Below are 24,324 nucleotides of genomic sequence, written 5' to 3'. Positions count from 1 at the left end.
GGAAAGGGGAAACACACTTACCTCTGCCTGAGATTCTCAGCTGTAAGCCCCGTTTATGGAGTTAGGTTCCTACATTAAACTTTCTCATGAAAAACTAGAGGGAGAAGGGAAGTGTGGAAGAGAAAGATGCACCCATTATCCCCACTTTCTATAAATAAATATTCAGTGGGCCAGAGAGAAGAGGTGAAGATTGAGATTAACTCTACATCACTCCATCCAGTGGTAGATCTCGGAGCCTCTTAGAGTTGATCCGAGGCTGGGATGGGAGGCTGAGTGCCCGCGTGCATGCATGCAAGCACCCCAGCTCAGCAGGTCAGTCCATCAGGGAGGGAAGGGGCAGGGGCTAGATCGACGCCCCCGTGGTGAGGGACAGTGCCACAGAGGCAGGTTGAGCGGGGCCTCGGCCAGGTGGGCCTTACCTGCTGGGGAGTTGCTCCCCCAAATAATTTTTTCTCCCTTTGCCTTGATCAACGCCCCCCTTCCCTCCCCACAGACTTACCTGCTGGGTTGTGGGGACAGGGGGTGGCAGCACATGGTAGATCTTGGGTTGCTTTTAAATGTCAAAGATGATCTCCTACTTAAAAAGGTAGGAGACCACTGCTTTACAGCCAGTAGTGAGGGGACTCACCAATAATATGAGCAGTCATGTTCAAGTCCCTATCCCAATTATAGTTTACTTATTACAATTTACAATTTACTTTATACAAAGCAGAACAGTTTCAGACTAAAGTGAGGGTATGAACGTGCTACTGCAAAATCATATCACATCGGCCTCTTCATAGTAAATGACTGCATGCATGCCCTTATGCTGTTGTAATGCAAGGGAGCTTATTCCTCAGTCAAAGTTAGATAGGCTAGCCCAGCCCTATCAGCTTTACTGTAGTTATTGCAAGGCAGCTGTTTTGCTGCAAGCTCAGATCTTATCTTGCCTTGTGGTAAATAGTTAGTGTGAAAGGAACTCATCCTAGAATGTCCATTTGCCTGGTATTTAGGACATCTGCTTGCAAAGTGGGCTAAGTTCAAGTTGCTGCTCTAAACCAGGCAGAGCAAGGATTTGAAAACAATTTCCCACCTACCAAGTGAATGTCCTAACCATAAACTTATGCACACTATGGTAGCTGGTTGCATGCATCGAAGAATGAGGAGGAGGGGAGTGCTTTAAGCAATAGACCTAAGATTTAATATATCGAAAAACAATAAGGATGAGTTAAATGTGCTTAAAATGAAAGTAGCTGCCGAATTTTGATAGAAAATGTGTGATGACACGATCCACTACATGACACGATGTGCTACATTGCCATATGGCGCACTACAGTAACGTAGAGATCATATGGGTCTACACGTGACCAGCAGCTACATTGCTGTAGCAGCATTCTCCCTCATTTTAGTGTGCTGCTACGGCAACGTAGCAGCAAAATCTAATGACACACTACATGCACAGCACAGTACTTCTACAAGGAAATACTAAAGCACAGTGACATGTAGATGCACCCAATGTATTTAAAATAGTGAATTAAAAAATCCTTTTTGAAACATCTGTACTCATTTATAGTCCATGAAAGTTTACAACGTACTATTGCCCAAGAAAATTATGACAAGTTTTTGTTTATTTGTTTATTCCGTAAGGCCTTTGACATACAGGTGAGGGTACTGAACCGTATACCTCTGGAACAACCTGAACTGATTCCTTCTCAGAAGCGGTGTGCATCACTGATCTGCGTTCAGTTTGCTGAACATTACCTAAGCGAGAAGGACTACGTGCAAGCTGTTAAGAACTACAAAGAGGCACTATTTTATACTCCAACAGACAGTAAAGTAAACAGCTTCTTAAACCCAAGTCAGACTATTCAACAGTACTTATGTGTGTGTTTAAGTTAGAACAGCGATTCTCAGCTAGGGTGTGGTAGCACCCTGGGATACAAGATTTCTTTAGGGGTGCTGTGGCACCAGGTCTCTATGAAGGAGGTAAGTGTTCACTGCTCCACCAGTCAGGCACCCACCAGTGTCCTGCAGGCAACTGGCTTTGTCCCTAGCTGCTCCTCTCGGGTCTCATGCCCCTGCCTCTTACCAACTCCTGCGCTGACCACCCTCGCACTCCAAGCAGCACACTCTGCTGAGGGCAGATAGATGTAGGGCCATTGAGCCATGCATTTTAGACCAACTTCTTCACTTTCTCCTCACATACTGCTGGAGCAAATCACCAAAACAATAGTCACAGCATTGGGGGCTGTGCTCACCCTACCAGGTACAGACTGCGGGCAAGGAGGGGGCAGACAATGGAAATAGTGGGGTACAGTAGGGTCCTGCCCCTGCTGCCCTTACCTAGCACCAGCCTCGGCACCTCCCATGGCTACTATTACCCCTTCCACCTCCTGCAGGGACCACTGCCTCCTTCAGGAGCCTAATGTCCCACCCTTAATGTCACAGTCTGCCTTGCTAAGCAGCCTCTGGCAGCACAGACCATATGTGCCACCCCCACCATGCTCAGGGATACTCTGCCACCCCATGAGATCCTTTAAGCGTGCCATGGGGTATTCAAAGGTAAGCATTGTAAGAAAGAAATTAGATTTGAAATGGGATGAAACATAATTCAGAAAAGTTATGGAGGAGTGCCATGAGTCTAGAAAGGTTGAGAAACACTGAGGTAGAAGAATAGTTAGCCAGCTGTATTTTTTTTAATTCCAAGATATTTTTTTGAATAGTACAAAAATGAAAGGTCACCATGGATGAATTCTTAAACTTGTATTCCAAGCATTTCAGAACTCCCAGAAAAAATAGAAATATTTTTTTTCCAAGTGTTTTTTTAAATGTATTCATTTTTTAAAATGCATCCATCCAAAAACATGGGGAACATATAGATTCTTAGATGTAGGGTTGGAAGAGACCTTGCAGATCTTCTAGTCCGACCCCCTGCCCTAGGCAGGAGAGAAAACTGGGCTCAAATGACCCCAGCTAGGTAATCGTCAAGCCTCCTCTTAAAGACCCCCAAGGTAGGAGCCAGCACTACTTCCCTTGGAAGTTGGTTCCAGATCCTAGCCGCCCTGACTGTGAAATAGTGTCTTCTAATGTCCAGCCTGAACCTATTCTCTAGCAACTTATGGCCGTTATTCCTTGTTACTCCGGGAGGTGCTCGGGGGAACAAGGTCTCTCCCATGGTCCCCCCTAGTAAGTCCTTCCCCACTGGTCCCCCCTAGTAAGTTTATAGATGGCCTCAGCCTACTCTTGTGAAGGCTGAACAGGTTCAGGTCCCGTAGCCTCTCCTTGTAGGGTCTGCCCTGCTGTCCCCGGATCATGCGAGTGGCCCTCCTCTGGACCCTCTCGATGCTGTCCACATCCCTCCTGAAGTGCAGCACCCAGAACTGGACGCAGTACTCCAACTGTGGCCTGACCAGTGTCGCATAGAGGGGGAGGATCACCTCCTTGGATCTGCTTATGATACATCTGTAGATGCATGACAAGATGCAGTTAGCCCTACTGACCATGTCCTCGCATTGTCGGGCCATGTTCATCTTGGAATCGATAATGACTCCAAGATCTTTCTGCCACTGTGCTTTCGAGAAGAGAGTTCCCCAGCCAATAGGTATGCTGCTGGTTCTTACTGCCCAAGTGCAGCACCCTGCACTTGTCAGTATTGAATCCCATCCTATTTTCATTTGCCCATCCCTGTAACCTGTCCAGGTCCAGCTGTATCCTGTCCCTCCCTTCTGGTGTGCCCACCCCCCCACAAATCTTGGTGTCGTCCACAAATTTAAACAGGTTGCTTTTCACCCCCTCGTCTAAGTCACTAATAAAGACATTGAACAGTGCGGGCCCAAGGACCAAGCCCTGGGGAACCCCACTGCCCACATCCCTCCAGGCTGAATATGACCTGTCCACCACCACTCTCTGATTGCGGCCCCTCAGCCAATTTGTGACCCACCTGACCGTGTAGGCATCAGTGCCACATTCACCTAGCTTTTTAATGAGAATGAGGTGGGAGACAGTGTCAAAGGCCTTCCTGAAGTCCAGAAAGACTACATCCACCACAACACCTGCATCCAATGATTTTGTGACCTGATCATAGAAGGCAGTCAGGTTGGTCTGACAGGACCTGCCCTTAATGAAACCACGCTGGTTGTCCCTGAGCATCATCCTCACTGCTGGCCCTTCACAGATGTGCTCCTTGATAATTTTTTCAAAGAGCTTCCCCAGGATCGAAGTAAGACTAATGAGCCTATAGTTGCCTGGGTCCTCCCTCCTCCCTTTTTTGGACCACATTGCCCCTCTTCCAGTCATCTGGCACCTGGCCAGAGCACCACGAGTGCTCGTAAAGCCATGCCAGGGGCCCTGCAATAACCCCTGCCAATTCCCTCAACACCCTGGGGTGGAGAGTGTCTGGACCTGCTGATTTGGACACGTCCAGCCCCTCCAGAAGTTCTCTAACTCGGTTCTCCCTGACCCTAGGCATGGCGGAGTCTCTCCTGAGTCTGTCCCAAATCTTAGTGGGGGAGTCCCGGTCCCTGCACAAAAAAATGGAGGCAAAGAATTTGTTAAAAAGGTCTGCTTTTTCCTCTGGTGCAACCACCAGATTCCTAGCGTATCCTGCAGGGGCTGCACATTACCCAGTTCCTTCTTCATACTCCCTATGTATTTAAAAAAGGACTTTTTGTTGTCCTTGATGCTAGCCCTAGTTCCATATCTGCCTTAGCTTTCCTAACAGCCCCCCTACAGACCCAGGCGATGGAGGTATACTCCTCTTTGGTGATAGCCCCTCCCTTCCACTAGGTTGCCTCCTTTTTGGCGATCAGGCATTCCCAAATGCCATTGGTGAGCCAGGGGGTCTTTTGAGCACTCTTGCCCCCTTTGATTCTCGTTGGGATCTTTAACCCTTGGGCTCTGAGTATTGTCTCCTTAAGGAACAACCACTCATCTTGGGCACCCAGTTCCCCTACTCTCCAAGACCCCAGTGCCTCTCCTACCAATCTCCTCAACTCATTGAAGTTGGTCCTCTTGAAGTCAAGGGCTGCTGCCTTGCTGCAGGCCTTTGGCACCCTGTGCTGGATGGTGAATTCCAGTAGGCGATGATCACTGTCACCCAGGTGGTCAAGAACCTGGAGTCCCCTCACCAGGTCATCACCTGTGACCAGGACCAGGTCCAGCAGGGCATTTCCCCTGGTGGGACTGTGCACCTCCTGGGTTAAGTGGAGGTCCTGTATCTTAGCAAGGAACCTTCGTGAGCAGTCAGACCTGGCTGACTGCTCCTCCCAGCAGATGTCCGGTAATTTAGATCACCCATGACAACTACATCCCTTGCCTTAAGTGCCTTCGCAAGCTGACCTGAGAATTCATGAACACATATATAAAAGTAATAAGCAGAATCAGCAGAAAGACAATTTCATAGAATAAATGAAACACCAATCCTGATTTCAAGTAAGGAAAAATGATAATTTTTTCTTAGACTGCTGAAACAGTAAAGACTGAGCCCAGAAAACTCCTTTTTATATTTGGTTGGCTGGATTCTCAGGTCTGCTTGGTAATGCAAAGTGGCATTCAAATGACTGCTGACTGCTGCTGAGGAATTCCTTTGGCACAAGCAAAACTTTCATTGAATTCAACAGGATTTTCCCAAATCAGATTCTTACTTTCCTTTTTCATGAAGGCTCCATGGTGAATACAGCTTTAAAACATTATGTATGTTCAGCTTCAGCTGGCTCCACTGAGAGCCAGTAGCAATCAGTATGTTACAAGGCTGAGTTTCTGATGAACATCTGAACCTTCCATTTAAATGAGAGCACTACTACCATAGGTATATTTTTCTGCAATATGTTACTCTGTTTTACAAAATTCAGGTACTATGTAGGGAGACTTTTCTGTAATTGGAAACTAAATCACTTGGGCCTGTTTGTTTTCAAGAGCAATAATTCCATCCTCATCACTGGGTTTACTAAAACTAGACTAGACAAAGCATTGAAGAACCTGCTGTAGGGAATAATTTTCATTGGCAGGAGGATGGAGTAGGTTTCATAGCAGGACAAATTTATCTTCAATGTAACTTCACAGAAGTCAATCAGAATTGCATTGGAGTAATTTTGACTGTATAGACCTTAGCTGGATCTAACCTCTGTGATTAGAATTCTAAATCAACAAGAAAACAAAGATGACTCTTAGTAGCAATTGCAATAATCATTAAAATTATTCATTTCTAATTATTCTTTCTCTCATTCCCAGGTTACATTGCAGTTGGCTCATCTTTATTTGCTATATGGCGACATCGAGTCATGTGAACATCAGTGTGCTCTGCTTCTTCAAGATGACAATAGCAATGAAATTGCAGCAATGGTATAAATGGGTAGTATATAATAGATGACAGTCTGACCATCAGAGAATTGTTTTGACTTTTTTTCAGAACTTTCTAAAGGCTGTTACTCTTATACTGGCATATTATGCTTGCTGCCCAAGCATCTGTGTTGAAACAGAGGGTAAGCTAGGCTGGGATTACTAAAAACATGTTATATGGGAAGGATCCTAGGGAAAAATAGGGGGAAAGAGGAAAATCAAATGTATATATCCCAGAAATGAATTCTGTATAGGGTGCTCCATTTAAGCGCATAGGCTAGGGACTGGTAAAAGGCTGTGCAGTCATCCACTGTATGCACTTACCACAACTCATGGTAAACAATGCTCACTGACTACAGGAACAGCTTGGATAGGGTAACCATATGGGACACAGCTGCAGGCAAAGATGGGGGTGGAGTGGTACAGCTCTGACATTACTGTGCAGGCACCTAAGGAAATCAGTGGCCTGTTAATGACCCATTCGTTCTTTACTTCACAGGTGTTAACAATCATCTCCCCTTTTTAATGGTCATTCCTCTAACCAAGCTAATCGATTTTAGGGCAGTTTTGCTGTCTGCTAGGGCTTCCTATTTCCCAGCTCATGCCACTCAGTCTCCCCGCCCTGCACCCGGGATGCTCATTTTAATTTTCACAGGCCGAAGACTAGCCTCCAATATCCAAGATTGTTCTGGCCAAACTGGTTGACCTATTCATGGGGGCTCATCATCTTGTTTCTCATGAGGGCCTTCAATTGCAGCCTTGAAATTGACAGGCCCATCCTGATCTGTTAATGCCTCTTTAGAATGCTAGGAAGCAGGATAGTTTCATAAAGGATGCCGTTAAAGGCGGTACAAAGTAGACGGTGGGGCTGAAGAATTCCTTTTCAGTTTATGCATTTAACCATCATTTGGTGACATCAAACTACCTATCAGTGTCCTATAACATAAAACTAAGATTGAGCCAGTAGATGGCATGGATGTTTTCCACATGCTAAATTGATATGTTTTTACTTGTTATATTATGTCTTTCAATATGTAACAGTCAAAGAAACCATTTCCCAATTCAGGGCTCTTCAATGTTATTTAAAGAAACAAGCCTACTAAAACAAAACCAGCCACAAGCACACAGAAAAATCTTTTAACCTCTTCTTCCCTTTATCCTTTCTGCTCTTCCCCTTACATATTCATTATCGTATTTCTTTAGCCACACACCTTGATAGCCTGTTCTTTGAATCTCTAGTCCTTCCAATAAGGGCTGCAGTCTAGACATACACCATATTAATAAAATGCAATTTAAGTCAGATGATATAGCATTCAGTGCAGTAGTCATTTTATCTGGAATAGCTAGCAATCTTGACAATTAAATCATCTTATCTGCATTTTATAGTTAACCTATTTAAATGAATGGGGCTATTCATGCTTCTCAACTGCTGTGTCTGTCAGCAGACTGACTGCAGAAGGACAGTTCTGTATAAGTTTACTGTTGGTTCATGTTTTGATGCTCTGGTTACTGTAATCATAATGATGAGAAATATTTAAACTGAAAATTCTCATACCTTTTTGAAAGCTTTAATATCTTTGACAAGGACTTAATTTCATGGCATGTTCCACAGGCACAGAATACATTGGGCCCCCTGAGGAAATATGACAGCATTCAGCCTCAAAACAAGAAGCTACAGTATTCTTATATATATTCAAGTGTCCATCCAAAGGTTCATGTAGATATGACAGTTATTCCAGAATAAAGTAGCAGAATAGCTATTTTGGAATAATTTTACATATGAACACTCTTATTTTGGGATCACTGGGCCCTTTTATGGTTTAGCTTGATTTGTTTCCTAAATTGATTAAGTTAATTTGGAAAAAAAGCCATCTCTGCACCCCTTTATAGCGTGATTCCAGAATAACTCCATGGGTGCATCCACATGAGTATGTACCTGCACTGTGCAGCACCTCAAAGGCTTTTGAGGGACCACAAAACACACCCCACATATGTGATTTGGTTCTCCATGCCGCATATTTGTAGCATGGAGCCAAATTTAGATACTGGGAAATCCTGGTATAAAAAAAAAAGCATGCTAAAAGAAAATGGCAAAGCGCATGTGGCAGCAGCATGTGCCATCCAGAACTAAAGCCTGGCCAGCCAGAGCCACATTTTAGCTGCCAGCCCAGCTCTGCACTCACGGGTCGCTGTCACTGCAGCCCAGGAGCCACCCAGACCTCAGGTAAGGCTGCTGGGGCCAGCCCAGGTGCTGGCCCCAGCCTCCCATATCCCATCTGGGATAATTTGCCCTGTGCCAGAGCACACATGCAAGGGCATTCCCCTGGGGACAACTAACAGCAGCACAAATATGTGCCATTGCTGTTTGTCTCCAAAGAAACACACGTGCATGCTTGTCTGGATGCACCCCCTGTGTATGCAAGGATATTGCAGAGGGTTTTTTATTGCATATTTCAGATTTTTTACATTTAGTTTCCATTCCCCATTATTATTAATATATCTTTTTCTGTTTATCTTGTTTCAAGAAAAGTAGAATAATTTCACATTCCTGGTTATTGCAAGGAATTTAACTCATTACAACTTTTCATTCAACACTTTTGTTCTTTGTTAGATGATGGCAGATCTTATGTTTAGAAAACAAAAGTATGAGCAAGCTATATACCTTTACCAGAAGGTTCTGGATAAAGCACCAGGTATCTACTATTAAACCAAATACTTTCTCTGGAGTTTCCCACTTTAAAAGGATAACTAAGGAAATTATGTGATATACTTATTTTCTAATTTCATCTACGATGCTTCCAAGTACCATCATCTATAGTATGAAGATTTTTTGTGATGCCATGACACTTAAAGGGAAAAGATGAATAAGTCTGAAACTTTATTATAGGGACTATGGTTTAGCACAGGGGTGTCCATATCCTAAGTGGCTGGAAGCACACGCCTTTTGGTCCACACTAGTGGGGATTACTTGCCATGCAAGTCACATCAGCTCGAGCCATTGGGTCCCCTTGATTGCATGCTTCCTGGGTTTTCCCCTCTCCCTCCACAACAGCACAGCACATGTGGGCACCTCCCTACTTTCCCTGCACTGTGCAAGCAGATGCCTTGCCACACTGTACTACACATGCTAGTGCCCTACCTCACTCTCAGCTCACCAGCCACAGGGTCCTCTACTGCATCATGTCACAGCTGCCCCAGCACTGCAGGCTGTGCCCTGCTGCCCCACCCTTTGGGGCAGGGGCAAGAAGTGGAAGCTAAAGGAGGGAAGAGTTGCCTGGAGACCCCAGCTTTTGCTGCAGCTGGAGTGATGGAGAGAGACAGAGTGATGGAGAGAGCAGTGGCTGGGGGGGAGCCTGGGGGCCATGACTTAACTCCTTGCATGCTGCCAGTTGGACAGCCCTGCTTTAGCACTTTTAAAGGTGTTAAAAAGTTGGTGAATTCAAGGTTCCTTTGTTTCATCATTGGGAGGCTTAGCCTCTTCCCAGCTTTAAATTCTTCAAGCAGCATTACCATATGTTGATAACTATCAACAGCAAAACACTTTAAATAAAAGTTTTACCTTAAAAAAGATTGATACAATCTGCATTAGTTAAATATGAAGATAAGGTTTACTTTGTTGTGTTGTGTAATTTGTAGATAACTTCTCAGTCATGGAAAGATTAATTGATTTACTAAGAAGAAGTGGTAAGCTTGATAAAGCTACATTCTTCTTTGAAATGGCAAGGAAACATTCAACTCGAATACCTTTAGAGCCTGGTTATAACTACTGCAAAGGACTTTACTGCTGGTAAATTGTACAAAGTAATACTTGTAAATATTATGAATACTCTGACAAGCAGGGTTGTATCATTCCACCTTTACCTATTTTTCCACTTCCAGGGTTCAGTTGATGAACTGAACCAAGCATTTTGGTTTGTGAGAACTATTCTTTGCAGATAGGTTTGCTTGGAAATTGAATTCAGTACAAATTTAAGCAAATAGGTTTTGTGTGGAAATAGGAGGTGTGTTAGAGCATAGAGCGAAAAAGGCCAAATGAATACAGTACAGTCATAGGTAGCATAAAAGAACAGAGTACAATAGAAGACATTTGGTTGACCTGTATGTCAACTTCAGAAGGTTTATTACAAGAGACTTGAGGTTGTATACAGCTCCAACAACAAGGAGTGAAAGTTTGGCCCCTTTCAAGTCACTGGCAAAACTCTCATTGATTTCAATAGGGTCAGGTTATTGCCAGAGGTCTTTTGGTTTAATACATTAAATTCTATCAAATAAGGTTTTGCAATGAATAAAATATGGTTCTTTATAAAACACCTTTTTCAATCAGGAAAATCAAGGTAGAAGATTTCCTACTTTAATTAAACCCTAAAGTTTGGTCCTGCTTTAAAACATGACTGTAAAACTGACATTGTGTGCAAACTTCTATACTATATTTCAGTGATTCATACATAAGATTAGGACAAGTAGAAAGATTTTAGATTACAGGCTCCATCTGGGATCTGACAGTCAGGCTGGGGTTCTTTCCTTCTCATGTATAGTAAAAACTCCACAGGCCTAAATTGCTCATATTTGAGCTCTGAAGCCATACAGAGTTCAAATTGCATATTCAGGGCTACTTGTGAAACTTGATGGCCAGCAGTGGGTTGCACAGGTAGACCTGATTGGAACTTAATAAACAGCTTTATCAAGACACACGATACAATACAATGCACAGTTCAGCTTATTTAGTATTGCCTGTAGGGGCTTTAAAGTGCTCAAAGACCAAAAAAAAAGCAACAGAAAACCTTATTCTGTAGATATCTTTACAGGATACTCCTAAATGCGCTAGCTCAGGTTCTAGAAACAATGTAACTGCATTAACTTAGTACTCTGCCAAGATAATTTTTCATGTACATGGAACCATAATATACTTAAGAGAAATATTAGGTTTTATTAATACTTTATGTAAATAAATATGGGAATGCCTTTATCATTAAGATTGACGACAATCTCACACACATGTTATAACTAAACATGATATATTTTACTCAAACAGGCACATGGGACAACCCAATCAAGCACTGAAGTATTTCAACAAAGCTCGAAAGGACAGTGAGTGGGGTCAGAGAGCCATCAGCAGTATGGTTCAGATTTGTCTAAATCCTGATAATGAGATATTAGGAGGAGAAGTGTTTGAAGGCCTTAATGAAGAGAACAGGTAAGAAACCAGACCAGCACTTCTGGAAATGATTAGTAACAGAGAAAAGTCTTGGACTATCAAGTTCATTTCCCAAGAAGTATTTGAGAATAACATTCAAGGTCTGGTCATTTCTGTACAGAGACAGAGGGTTTCAGTTCAGCTGCCCCCTCTTCACTATGTTCACGAGCACAAAATAGAAACTTTTGACATACTTGTTTTCCCTCTAAAAATGTTGCCTTCCATGAGTAGAGAGAGATAGTTAGCCATGTTAGTCTGCAAAGTGGGCTGTCACTTACAAAAACTTATGCTTCCCTGAACCAATTAGTCTCTAAAGTGCTACCTGCCTTGCCCTCTGCCTGTCTTTAAAAATGTTGAGAAGTATTTAGTGGCTGTGAAAACTACTAGACTAAGAAGCCTAAAACGTAATAGCCTGCACTTAGTCACAAAGTAGGTATACAAGTAATGGCAATTTAAGGTGCTTCAGCTCTGTTCTGGATGGGGGCAGTGGTTTTGTGATTTAATAACGTTGAATATGTATACAATCTGCTTCTGTGTATGTACGACTATAAATGCATCCCTGCTCTGGTGTGATTAAAAGTGAAGGATGAGCAGAGCAGTTGCTTTTACCATTCAGCTGTATTTAACACATTTTGAAATATCGGAAGTTTAATGTTATCAGTAACTTAAAAGAGAAGCAAGAAGCTCAGCAACATGGGGTGTGCACAGCTGAGAAACTACTGAAGGAGTTTTATCCTCGATCCCAAGATGATCAAAATCAACTAAAGATGCTACAGAACTGCTGTTTGATGACCACAAAAGACAAAAGTAACGTGGAGAAAGCTCTTAGTGCTTTTATAGAAATGGCCCAAAACGAGGTAAGAAATTCTTCAGTGCATTTTGCATTCTGTTCTTTTGTAGAATGCTAACAGCCCCATGCATGTTTTTTTTTTATCAAGAATATTTTTAAATGCCCTGATTAAATTGTAGTATTTTATCATTTTTCATTAATAAATCCTTAACCATGTGAAGTGCACAATAAGTGTGCATTATTGAGGTTCTGGTTAACTCAAGGAATTTTCATTCCAGTCAAATGGATATTGGGGAACAAGGGCTTCACTCTGCAATTCAAGGGTGTTCCTGTTCCAGCAAAGCTTTTCATTGCTTGCTTAACTGGAAGTATACAAGTACCCTTCCAAATGATTATGTAGGTTTAAAGTTATCCATATGTTTAAATGCTTCACCAAACAGGAGCTAGAGCACTTAGCAGCTTACCTTTGGTGCCTGCCACTTTAAGGGCAGGAGCAGGCAGCCACCAGGTGCCTAATGAGGGCAGCCATTTTTTAACATAGGCCAGAGTGGCAGCAGTCTGTGTTGAGCAGCCAAGGAGGCAGCATCAGGCTGAGCTGCTCCTGGAACACCTTCGGGGTAAGGGTGAGGCTATGGGGACAGAGGAGGCCTCAGTGGTCCTGGACACAATCTAAAACTGTACCCTGCCATGATAGGGAGGCCTGGTGGGACTGCCAGTGGCATGGCAGCCCCACTTAAAATACCAGGACCATGAACCTCCCCTGTGTAAGGCGGATTGAGGCACCTAAACCCAAGCCCCCACCTTTGGGTGGATTACTAAGAGGGAGGAGTGGGGCCAGGCATGGCTGCAACCACCTGAGCCCACAAGGGTGCAAGACCCTGGAGGCCCTGGGGAGGGGGCAGTTGTGGAGTCCTAGAGAAGGGGGCAGTTGAGAGACCCTGAGAGAGCAGGGGAGTTGGTGGGCCCTACCAGAGTAAGATGTGTCTTCACAACCTGAAGGACTGGGTGTAATTCGGGGTTGAGTAGGGCTGAAGGGATGGTTGGAAGGGCAGCCCCAGGGGGTGTGTTGAGTAGGGCTGAAGGATGGCCAGAAGGGCAACACACTTGCCAACCCCCCACAAGATCATGGTGTTGTGTATAAGGAGCCCAGTGAGGGGCTAAGGAGAAGTTGGTCCTCCAGTTGGTGAATTGGCTGGCACTACCCAGGTGAGGGTCACAGGAGAGACTCAAGAGACTGAATGTCACCAACCAAGGCATGATTCAGATAAGCCTGATGACCAGAAGGGTTGCTCCAGGAGACAGCAGGGCAGAGTGGAGGGGTCACAGTATACTGCAGCAAGCAAGAGACCCTGTGAGAGGGGGTGGAGTGCAAGAGGCTCCTGTGAGAGGGGGGCAGTATGAGTGTGTGCGTGGGTGTGTGAGAGACCTGGTGGAGGACTAGGTTTGGTCCAACTTGTGGCCAGGAGTATGATAACATCTTGGATGCTGTCTGCATGGCATGGGCCATGGTGAAGGGGAGGTACAGAGCTGTGGATGGCGCTCCCTGGCATCAGGGCATAGAATGGATAGCCTCCCGTATTTATCATCAGTTTATTGTAATAACAAAATCGTGGCAGGAGAAACTGGGCAGACTGCCCTACATAGAGAGGTGGGCAGGCCGACTTGAGACTCGGCCCCAAGCTTGCCCCCTGTCAAAATTATATACTTAGCTTTATTATAGAGCTTTCATTCAAATACAGTTGACACTATGTGGATGGACTCTTAAGAATAGAGCAGGAGCGTTGGTATGTGTTAAATTGGCATCTCTAATCTTCTCATGGCAAATTAAGTACTGCAGTCAGAAATACTGAGATGCCTATTGATTTTAATAAACCATTGACAGTATTGCTAACCCTTATAAAAGACAATTAAACCCATAATATTTCCAAATCATGGAAAGAGCTTATTCTTCAAACTGGCATTTTTTATTTAATTATTTATTTTTCTAATCTTTACAATATGTATATATTCTTAGAGAGAAAGTGTTCAAGCCATTTTGGCAATGGCCCAAGCCTACATGATCCTTAAGCAGACTCCTAAGGCCAGAACCCAACTAAAACGGTTAGCTAAAGCTAACTGGACTGTGTCAGATGCAGAAGAGTTGGAAAAAAGTTGGATTTTACTGTCTGATATATACTGCAACAGTGGAAAGTATGATCTTACAATGGAGCAACTGAAACGCTGTTTACAATACAACAAGGTGAGAAGAAAAGATGTTTACAAGGAGATCTTGAAAGGTAAAAATGCGTTTTGATTAGTTTGGAGTACAAATGCCAAAGCAATGCTGGGAAATTTGTTTTCATTAAGAGCCGTTGAAAGTTAACCCAAAAAGTAAAAGCTCTAAAGACCAGCTACAGTTTGGAACCTGTATTTCAGTAAAATTGACTAATGGAATAAAATCAATGTGATTGTCATGATGATTAAGATTCTCATCTTATTCAATTTGTGAATTTGACAAAAGGCAAGGATTGTTGTGGGTGACATCTTTCATTGGACCAACTGCATGGTTGAGATAGACTTAGACAATCTTTCAAATATGACCTGAAGAAGAATGCTTCACATTTGAAAGCTTGTCTAAGTCTATCCCAACCATGCAGTTGGGCCAGTGAAAGATATCAGCCACAACAATCCTAGCTTCTCACATAATTCCTGGATCATCACAGCTACAACATCACTCCTACACCACCAAAACATGAATTTTACAGTTAATTTTGGTGGGAGCAGAATTTGACCCTAAATGCAAAAAGTGGTTTGTAATTGAATAGCTAACTAGTTAGTTATGGTTTCAGATTTAAAATCATAAAAATCAGGAAATGTAAAAGTGAAGGTTGTAACAGCAATGTGAGATTAGCCAAGTTGAATATCCTGTGTGTTTTAGTGTACATATTTATGGGCTAGACAGTAAAGCATCAAGCTACACCTTTAAGGAAAAAAATAGGCAAGATCTAGTACTTTTGTATTGTTTTACTGATGTATTTAAATAGAAAATATAATTTAGGATCCTGATTTACAATCTAGAGAATGCTAAAATGATGTAAAAATATATTAATTTGTAATCCATTTTAGTCGTGTTCAAAAGCTTATGAATACATGGGTTTTATTATGGAGAAAGAACAGGCCTATAAGGATGCTGCAGCTAATTACAAATTAGCTTGGAAATATAGTAATCAAGCAAACCCTGCCATTGGTGAGTTGATAGAAATTTATTCTATTTTAAATCCTACTTGAAAATTAGCCAGCATATTCATTCTTAAATCATTGTAAAAGATTATATTAAATATCCTGCAACTTTATTTTACATGGTCTAAAAATGCAAGAAATACTTGGGCTATGGTAATTTCTGTCTTCAGTTATGCTGATGTAATCAACATGACGTTGGTGGGGTTAAAAAAAGGTATAACAAATGACAGGAAGAAGAGTTTTAATGACAGCTAAAAGTTTAATACTGCCAAGAGTTTAATGACAGCTAATAATATTGGAGAAAAAGTGAAAGCTTATTGTTTGGCCAGGTACATGGTACTTTTTATGTATAGGAAGGACTAAATTCAGAAGAGTCCTGTATAGAGATGGGGTACATTTGGACAAGATTTCTTAGTTCCAGTCCCTACTCAGGATTTTTTTTCCAAATAAGTAAAATGTATATACCATCCCAGAACAAGAACTGGAAACAAAATCTTCCCAGAGCTGAGGGAGAACCCATCTCATGGGAAGCCTCTCATCAGAGACCAGCTCCACTATGCTAGGCTGCCCATGCAGCCATTTAAAGTGCCCCTGGAACATGCTGGCACACAGAAACCCTGAGACTGGTCAGCCACTCTCCAAACCCAGGCTCCCTGTATGCCTGCTCCTTTAAAAGTCATGTGTGCATCCCAACTGTATGCATGCCCTTTGAACATGCCGGCACAGAGAGTCCAGGACTTGGCGGCCGCTCCGTGATCCGGGGCTGCCCATGCAGCAGCATATTTAAAGGGCATGCAGGCAGCCCAGCACCAAGGAGCTGTTCCCTGATGTTAGGTTCCCTGAGCACTGGTAGATGCACAATAGGATCTGAGGAGTGTTATCCAAGATCCCCAAAATCATGCATCCTACCATGCCAGACCTTGAACGTCTGCCATAGCACACACTCATTTTGGCATCCAGATAAAATTCTTCAGATCCCATAGCATGATTTAATTTAGCATCTGGCAGGAACCCATGAGACTATGAACTCAGCCTCCCTCTGCCTGCCCTTCTATCCCCATGGTAGTGCTCAGTGGTCCAGTTTCAGTAGAAGGGGTAGGGAATGCCTCCACTCAGACTACTGTATATCTTGGTGGTATGAGCAATCTCTGTGGAGCTGGGAAATATGTTTGAATCCCTTCACTCTGGGGCCTACAGCTCGGTTTCCTGCTTCCTTGACAAATGCTCTATCTACTGGGCTCTTACGTTATAGGTAGGCACCATTTTTTCTGTTTTGAGTGAAAGTGACTGTGGCTGCTAAGCTTCCTACTGAACTCATTGCTGTTTGTGTTTGCTATACATGCTTGGAGCATGCCAAAAGGATGAGCGTCTCCCCTACATTTGGGTAACAACAGAGAGCAGGCAGCGGCTAAACGCCTACTTCCTCAAACTGGAGCACTTCTGTGCGTGTGTAGAAACCTATGTTTAGACACTACATTGTGGCAGTCCAAAATGTAGTCGCTGTGAGTGGGTTTTGTGATGCCTGGAGTGGAATTTTCTGAAACATTTTTTGCAAATTGAAAATTAAATTTCACCCAACCCCTTCTATACCAGTTTGCCAGTCCAGATCTGATCCTGAGAAGTTAGTCACATAGGGGCCATTTTGCAAGCATCTGAGCACAGGAGGATCCCCAATTACTTTTTACAATACATTTAATGCCCGTTTGCATCCCAGGAGAAATAGTTTCATCTTGAAAAATGTCTAACACATCCTGGCAAGCTGAATTATATTAAAGTAACCTCTTTGTATCCATTAGCAATTTTTCTTTTGTGTCCTTGTTTTTTAATAATCAAACACAACACATATATTAATCCAATTAAACATACACAGAAATTTTTTTTTAGCACATCTTCAATTTCATTATCTTTTATTTAATTTTAGTATATCCTATTTTAATTTTAGTTAATTATAGTTTTTTTTGTTTGAAGCACTGTCTAATACAATCTTTCAACTTAAGTGGACATATAGGCTTGTGTTCCAATTACAGCATGTTCATTTCCTTTTTTTTTTCTCCAGGTTTTAAACTTGCTTTCAATTACCTAAAAGATAAGAGATATGTGGAAGCAATAGAAGTTTGTCATGATGTAAGTTCTGTTAATTACATGTCATGATAAAACTGTTAATTACATCATGAAACATAGGGTGAATAAGTTAAGTTATAACTGACAATCTTTTCTTTTTTATTAGGTCTTGAAGGTGTGCCCAAGTTACCCCAAAATTAGAGAAGAGATTTTGGAAAAGGCTCAAAGAGGTCTCAAACCCTAAAAATAGAGTTCTTCTTTAATATAACATTTTCTGACATAGAAATATGTCACTTATACTAGAAATAAAAACATATCTTTAGTAAGGATTATGAATTTTAGACTTTCTAAAGAGAAAAATGGGCCTGATTCTCATTTTTATTTAAGACCCCTTTCTGGCAAGGTGAAGAAGCCTTCCAGTAGGAGTAGACTATGTTTATATCCAAGTGAAAGCTCCTTTATCCTGTTGGGGAGGGATAAAAAGGCTTTCTTGTACATCAGATTCAGGCTCGGCATAATGCTAAGAACAGAGTTTAAAGTTTTGAAGGATTGCTTTAGAACAGAGATGTCAAACTTGTTTCGATCCTAAACAGGGGATTTTCTGCAGGCCAGATCCAGACCTTCAGGCTTCCCATGGGCTGGGCAACCTGTGAGTGGCAATGGCGTTCTTCCCACCATTTCAGCTTGGTTCTAAAACCCAAAGACTAAACACCATTGCTGTTTGCCCTCCCCGTTTTTCCCCTGTCACCTATTTTAGTCACTAAGTGTGACTAAACCCCTGATTTCCGCAATGGCTATTGGGGTGGGAGAAGTGGCAGGCATTAACTCCCTGGTTTCCAGAGCTGCATTGAAACGGTAGTTCCAAGGGCCATGGGGATTAGCGTCGCTGCTTCAGGGGCTTTGGCAGTCATAACAACAAGCCCGTAAGTCAAATCAGACCTGTGAAGGAGGGTAGTCCAGTGCACAAGAAACTAGCTGGATCTAGTCTGCAGGCCATGTGTTCAACACCCCTACTTTAAGCATTCCTGGGGCCTCACAGACCTATTAAATGTAATATTTCAAGTTCTTTTACCAGCAAATATGGGCTATATTTTATAGTTAATAACACTAAACCATCTTTTTTGAAAAAAAATGTATTAATCTATTCACTAAAAATAAATGAGCAAGTACTATACTATGACATTTTGTGGTTTCTGGTTTTGAACTTTTTTTTCAATGCTTCATTAAGTTTATTGTACTTTTTAGTTGTTTGTTGAGGCATTATTTTTAAAAATGTGTAAAGAGGTAAAGAAGGACAGAGCTTTATCATATAGGTCAATGGTTTACAACCTTTTTAACCTCAAAGCACCACACCATGATTTTTCAGAATTTACTGGCACCCTGTTTGAAAATCACTGAGTTGGAATCTAAAATCAGAAGAGTTATGCAGTGGTGCCTTAAGGCTACAAAGGTTTAGGACCACTGATCCAGTATGTGCCAGGTGAGGGCAGGAGGGACAGGACCTCAGCCATCCGTGCCCCAATCTTTTCATCAGATGCCTTCTCCCTGCCCGCTGTCTGTACCTGAGAAGGCAAGGGCAGCCCCCCACCAGAGTTACTCCTCCCGAGTCTTTCATGCTTGTGACCAGAGCCTAGAGCTAGGCAATAGTTACTGCTGTAGAAAATGCTGTGTCCCAGATTCTGTCCATCTCCAGATCAGATGTGCTTTGTATCAGCTTCAGCCAGGAATCTCTATCTACTCAGGACCCAGAGCCCAGAACCTCTTCTGCATGCATCTATATCCATTTTTTCCATAGTAGGTTTCACCCTTTTATTTTCAAGTGATGATAGGGATTGGCACATTCTGCCATTTAGTCAGAGAGGTTATCCAGAAACTGGGAGAGCTGGGTTCATAGAGTCATAGAGAAGTAAGCCTGGAAGGGACCTCCAGAGCTCATGTACTCCAAACCCCTGCCTGAGGGCTTCAAATTTACATCAACCATTTTTCAAGAGAGTACGTAATCATCAGGCTGTAGGCTGTATGGCTGCAGGGGAGGCAGTTTCCCCTGTGCGATTAAAGCTGTGCCATTGCACAGCAAAGAATGCAAGTTTTATCAGGCTAGAGCAGGGATTAGCAGCCTCTGCTCCATGGGCCAGATCCAGCCTGTAAATTCTTTGGATCCAGCCTGCACAGCTGTGGCTTCAGCAACATTTAATGGAGGGGGAGCTCCTCCTGCACCATGACACAGTCAGATGCCTGGGGTCTTAGTGATGGACAAGTTCTCTCTGGGCCAAACCACATCTAGGCATCAGGGAGAAGTAGTGAAGGTGTCCAGGTCCTAATGCCTGCCCATGTCAGACCTAAGCTGGGTCATTCCATCCCTCTAGTGGAAAGTGTGGGCTAGAGAGAAAGAGAACTTGAAGGAGCCTGACCCTAATGCAAGAGCAGGCAAAATTCTATACGGCCCACAAGGCCCCTCCAAAAAACAATTATTACTGGCCTATGGCTGCCCCTCTGAAAGCTGGTGGGGGGCAGGCTTTCGGAGGCTGTGCACCATCAGACTGGGAAGTCTCCATGCTTCTACTTCCATGGGGCTCCCAGCACTCCAGCTGGGAATCCCATGTGCAGGCACTGGGCATGATGGCACACAAGTGGATAGCTGGTGAGTGGGAAGGGGAGCTCTTGCCTGCAGGGGGAAGATGGTGCTATGTTTGTGGGTGGGCATGGGGGTGTATGTGGGTGGGTATGGCCCCCCCCCCAGCACCCCACCAAGTTGCACAGCCCCCACCAGCAACAGTATGTGGCTGGCCCGTGGGGCACTCATGTCCATGGCAGGCAGAGCTCCCTAGCGGTGTGCAGGTGCAGTTCCAGCCAAGTCCCGGGAGCTATTTTAATCACTAAAATAGGAGCTAAATAGGAGGCAATATTTTACAGTTAGGGTGGCCAGAATCTGGAACCAACTTCCTAGGGAAGTGGTCCTCACCCCTACCTTGGGTAAATTCAAAAAGAGGTTAGATGATCACCTGTCTGGGGTCTTGTGAACCCAGCATTCCTTCCTGCCTGTGGCAGGGGGTCAGGCTAGATGATCTGTTCAGGTCCCTCCTGACCCTAGCTACTACGAAACTATGAAACTATGAGCTGCATGTGGCGGTATGGAGCCAGCCTGGCCCAGCCCAGCCCACTGCCGCATGCCTTCAACCCAGACTGGGCTGGCTCCATGCCAGCACGTGGGAATCAGCACTCCAGGTGGGAGCTGCACATCATCAGGCCAGGCCAGCCCCATGCCTCCACATGGGGCTTCCAGCACTCCAACCAGGAGCCGCAGGGAGTTGTGCATCATCAGGCCGGGCGGGCTCTCTGCCACCATGTGCAGCTCCCTGCTAGAGTACTGGAAGCCCCATGTAGAGGCACAAAGCTGGCTGGGCCTGGCCTGATGCCATGCAACTCCCACCAGCAGTCCTGCAAGCCCCACATGCTAGCATGGAACCAACCCAGCCTGGTCTGAAGGTGCATGTCAGTGGGCTGGGCCAGGCTGGATCCGTGCCTCCATGTGCAGCTCCTGGGACTCAGCTGGAGCCATGCAGTGCTAGGGAGCTCTGCCTGCCATGGCCATGAGTGCCCCAAGAGCCTTCTGCCTCCTGCTGCTGTTGCCACCATTGGCGGGGGATGTGTGCAGGAGGGTGCGTGTGGCAGGGGGGCTGCTGCCATCAGTGGCAGGGGCTGTGCACAAGAGGGGGCATGTGGCAAGAGGGCCCACACCTACCCCCCCACACAAATCCCACACACTTCCACACCCACACCACCCAACACCCACCCATATATCCCACACCCTCCCACATCCCTTCACAAACCCCCCACAGCCACCCATGCACCCCCACACCTTGACAACCCCCCACACACATCTTACACCCACTCCCAACCATACCCCATACCCCCCCTCATACATACAATATACAAGAATAAGACTTTATTTTGAGGCTTTATGCAACCACCTCTATATACACCATGCAAACACAGATAAATCAGTACAAAAAAATTTTTTTAAAGCATGTTATAGTTAATGTTTGATTTCTAGCATATAATTAGTTTTTTTTTTCCTGTTCCAAGATGTCAACACCCCCTCCCAAAAGGAGTACTTCCAGGGGCAAGAGGAAGGGCTTCCCGTGACAACCATCAGAAGTAAGGGGGTGGGACTTCTGGTCCCAAGATGGCAATCAGGGGGTGGGGCACCTGTCATGGGGTGGGGCTACCCTTGCGGCCCTCGACAGCTCACCAAAAAGTCTTTAAGCGGTCCTCCAGGTGAAATAATTGCCTGCCCCTGCTCTAATGGTTAGGACTTTAAGCTGGAGAGGTCCCTGTCCAAGAAGCCATCTCCCTGTCTGACTGAGGAGTGTACTGAACCTGTTCCCAAATGATTGCCTCCAACCCTATTCTATTATATTCTATTATTTTTAGGGACCTACCAAATTCATGATTTCGCAGATTCTGCAAAATCCAGTATTGTCCATGAAATCCAAACAATGCCTGCAAAATCCATGGGGGAAAAAAACTTCCAGGAAAGAAACTGCTCTCTCCTTAGAGGGAGCCAGCAGCAGTCCAGCAGGATGGAAAACAGGGTGGGGGGAAGGGTTGCTGTCTAGAAGAGCTACAGGCAAGCTACACCCCTGTCTCTCACTGATGGTTGGCTGTAGGGACCACCTGTCATGTGGCTCCATCCTTCTCCACCAATCAGCAGTGAGGGGTGGGGCTGCATAATGGACAGTCCTTGCAGCCAATCAGTGGTGAGGGGTGGGGCCACATGACAGGCAGCCCCTGCAGCCAGTCATCAGTGAGGGGCAGGTCTACCAGGGCCCCTTGGCCAATCAGAGGCATGGGGGACCATTGTGTCCTGCTTATGAAATGGTTGCCTGCACCTGTGATCTCCCCACAAAATCGGGGGGGCAGCCCCCTCCAATTAAGTAGATCCCTAATTATGTAGATCCCCCTGGTCTGGTGAAATACCGAAGCAAAGTGGGCATTCAGGAGTTCAGTTTTTTCCTGACCGTCGGTTTCCAGCTGTCTCGAGGTGTTAAGTCCCACACTTCCATTTGTTTTCCTTCTACTGCCTGCATACCGAAAGAAGGACTTCTTGCTGTCCTTGGCTCCCATGGCTAACCCAAACTCAGTCACCGCCTTGGCTTTCCTGATCATTTTCCTACAAGTGCTGGCCACTATTGTATAGTTCTCCTTGGGGACCATCCCTAGCTTCCACTGTGCGTATACCACTTCTTTCTTTTTTAAGAGGATCGCAATGTCCCTATTAAGCCAGGAGGGCTTGCCAGCCCTTCTGCTACCTTTCCTCTTTCCAAGAACAGTTTTCTTTTGTGCTTCGAGGATCATATCTTTGAGCAATGACCTCTCTTCGTGCACTCCATTCGCCTTCCCTTCCTTGTCCCACATTGCCTCCCCTACTAATGTCCTGAGCCTGTCAAAGTCAGCATTTTTGAAGTCCAGGATTTCAATCCTGTTGGTTGATTTGTCAACCTTACGGCGGATGGTGAACCTGATAATTTCATGGTCAGAATTTATGCCAACCCCTCACATGGAGCAGCTTCCTAGACCCAGCAGTCCCCACCCTGTTTTCATTCAGATACCTTCTAAGGACTTTCCTTTCACGAGGTTTGCAGTCACCGCACAGAATAGAAATCAGACAGACCCTCCCGATCTGCACTTTAAAACAGTGACTAAAGCAGCGGATTGCCGAAAACAGCTGTAGTTCATCATCCTCAATGTAATTTATTTCTCCTTTGGGCATTTACAACATAACCCTACATCAAAACCATTCAGCTGCAAAATGAGTATGATACCATGTGTATCACTGCAGAGTACAGATTATGAACAAACAATTAATCAAGCTAAGTGGCAAGATGTTTAAATGAGAATAAATAGACAACAGTGTCTTTCAATAAAATTGTACATAGGGAACAAGTAACAGCCTTTGGAATAACAAATAAACCATAGAAAGCATGGAGGCTTGCCAGGGCTAGCAGAAAAGATGAATTCAGTGAAAGTCAGTAAAGAGATTGTTTTGGGTAGAAGGCCATTCTCTGGTTGAGGAAGAAAGAAGCTAAAAATTAATCATCATGTGCAGGGGGTGGGGATCCTTTCTTCTCAACATCAGTCACATCCACTGAAAAATCACATCAAACCTCTTACGGCTTTCTCTAAAACAAATGTGCCATGCCAGTGTTGTGGACAGGATATGGACAAGAGAAGACAAATCGTTGGACTCCACTGATAAAGTAATAGGTATGTTCCTTACTATTGTTTCCAGTGTTTGTTTCATTAACACTTCTTTATAGCCTGGATGAGAGGTGGGCAAAATGCAGTGCACAGGCTGGATCTGGCCCTCCAACTGAGTGGATCCTGTCTGTGAATAGGTGCCTGCTAATCGATTATATCCAGCCCACAACGCTCTACATGGGGTCAAGTTCTACCCACTCCCACCCAGGGCAGCCTGTGCCATGCTCATGCCCACCCCCGTCCGAGCCAGCATGCACAGCTCCCTGGCAGGGGTTGTTCCCAGTGTGGCTTCAGCTGTTCAGGTACTGCTCAGCTCCTACCGCCTCCAGGAGCTCCTCCTCCTCCTACTGCCCATGCTGCAGTCCTCCAGGCAGCAGGCAGTGTAGGGACACATGCCAGGCACTAAACGCCCAGCCAGGTGGGGAGAAGATGCAGCCAGCCAAGTGGAAGGCAGCCAGGAGCTGGAACTCCGTGCACTGGGACA

The 24,324-nt window shown here is 44.4% G+C and overlaps 1 protein-coding gene across 1 annotated transcript in view; it reads left to right on the top strand.

Annotated features, from left to right (window-relative positions):
• The window catches only part of TTC21A (tetratricopeptide repeat domain 21A), a 76,703-nt gene extending 57,959 nt beyond the window's left edge, over positions 1–18,744 (top strand). The window contains exons 20-29 of the mRNA XM_014519619.2: positions 1,627–1,815; positions 6,208–6,318; positions 8,927–9,008; positions 9,952–10,102; positions 11,348–11,509; positions 12,171–12,366; positions 14,314–14,538; positions 15,405–15,525; positions 17,575–17,642; positions 17,746–18,744. Coding sequence (XP_014375105.1) covers positions 1,627–1,815; positions 6,208–6,318; positions 8,927–9,008; positions 9,952–10,102; positions 11,348–11,509; positions 12,171–12,366; positions 14,314–14,538; positions 15,405–15,525; positions 17,575–17,642; positions 17,746–17,823 — 1,383 coding nt within the window. The 3' untranslated portion in view covers positions 17,824–18,744. The remainder of the gene's footprint in view (positions 1–1,626; positions 1,816–6,207; positions 6,319–8,926; positions 9,009–9,951; positions 10,103–11,347; positions 11,510–12,170; positions 12,367–14,313; positions 14,539–15,404; positions 15,526–17,574; positions 17,643–17,745) is intronic.
• The last annotated feature ends 5,580 nt before the right edge of the window (positions 18,745–24,324 follow it).

This window comes from Alligator sinensis, unplaced genomic scaffold (genome assembly GCF_000455745.1).
Source record: "Alligator sinensis unplaced genomic scaffold, ASM45574v1 scaffold885_1, whole genome shotgun sequence".
NCBI classification, from domain to species: Eukaryota; Metazoa; Chordata; order Crocodylia; family Alligatoridae; genus Alligator; species Alligator sinensis.
The sequence above is the reverse complement of the archived record's forward strand: the minus strand, read 5'-3'. Positions and strand labels throughout refer to the sequence as shown.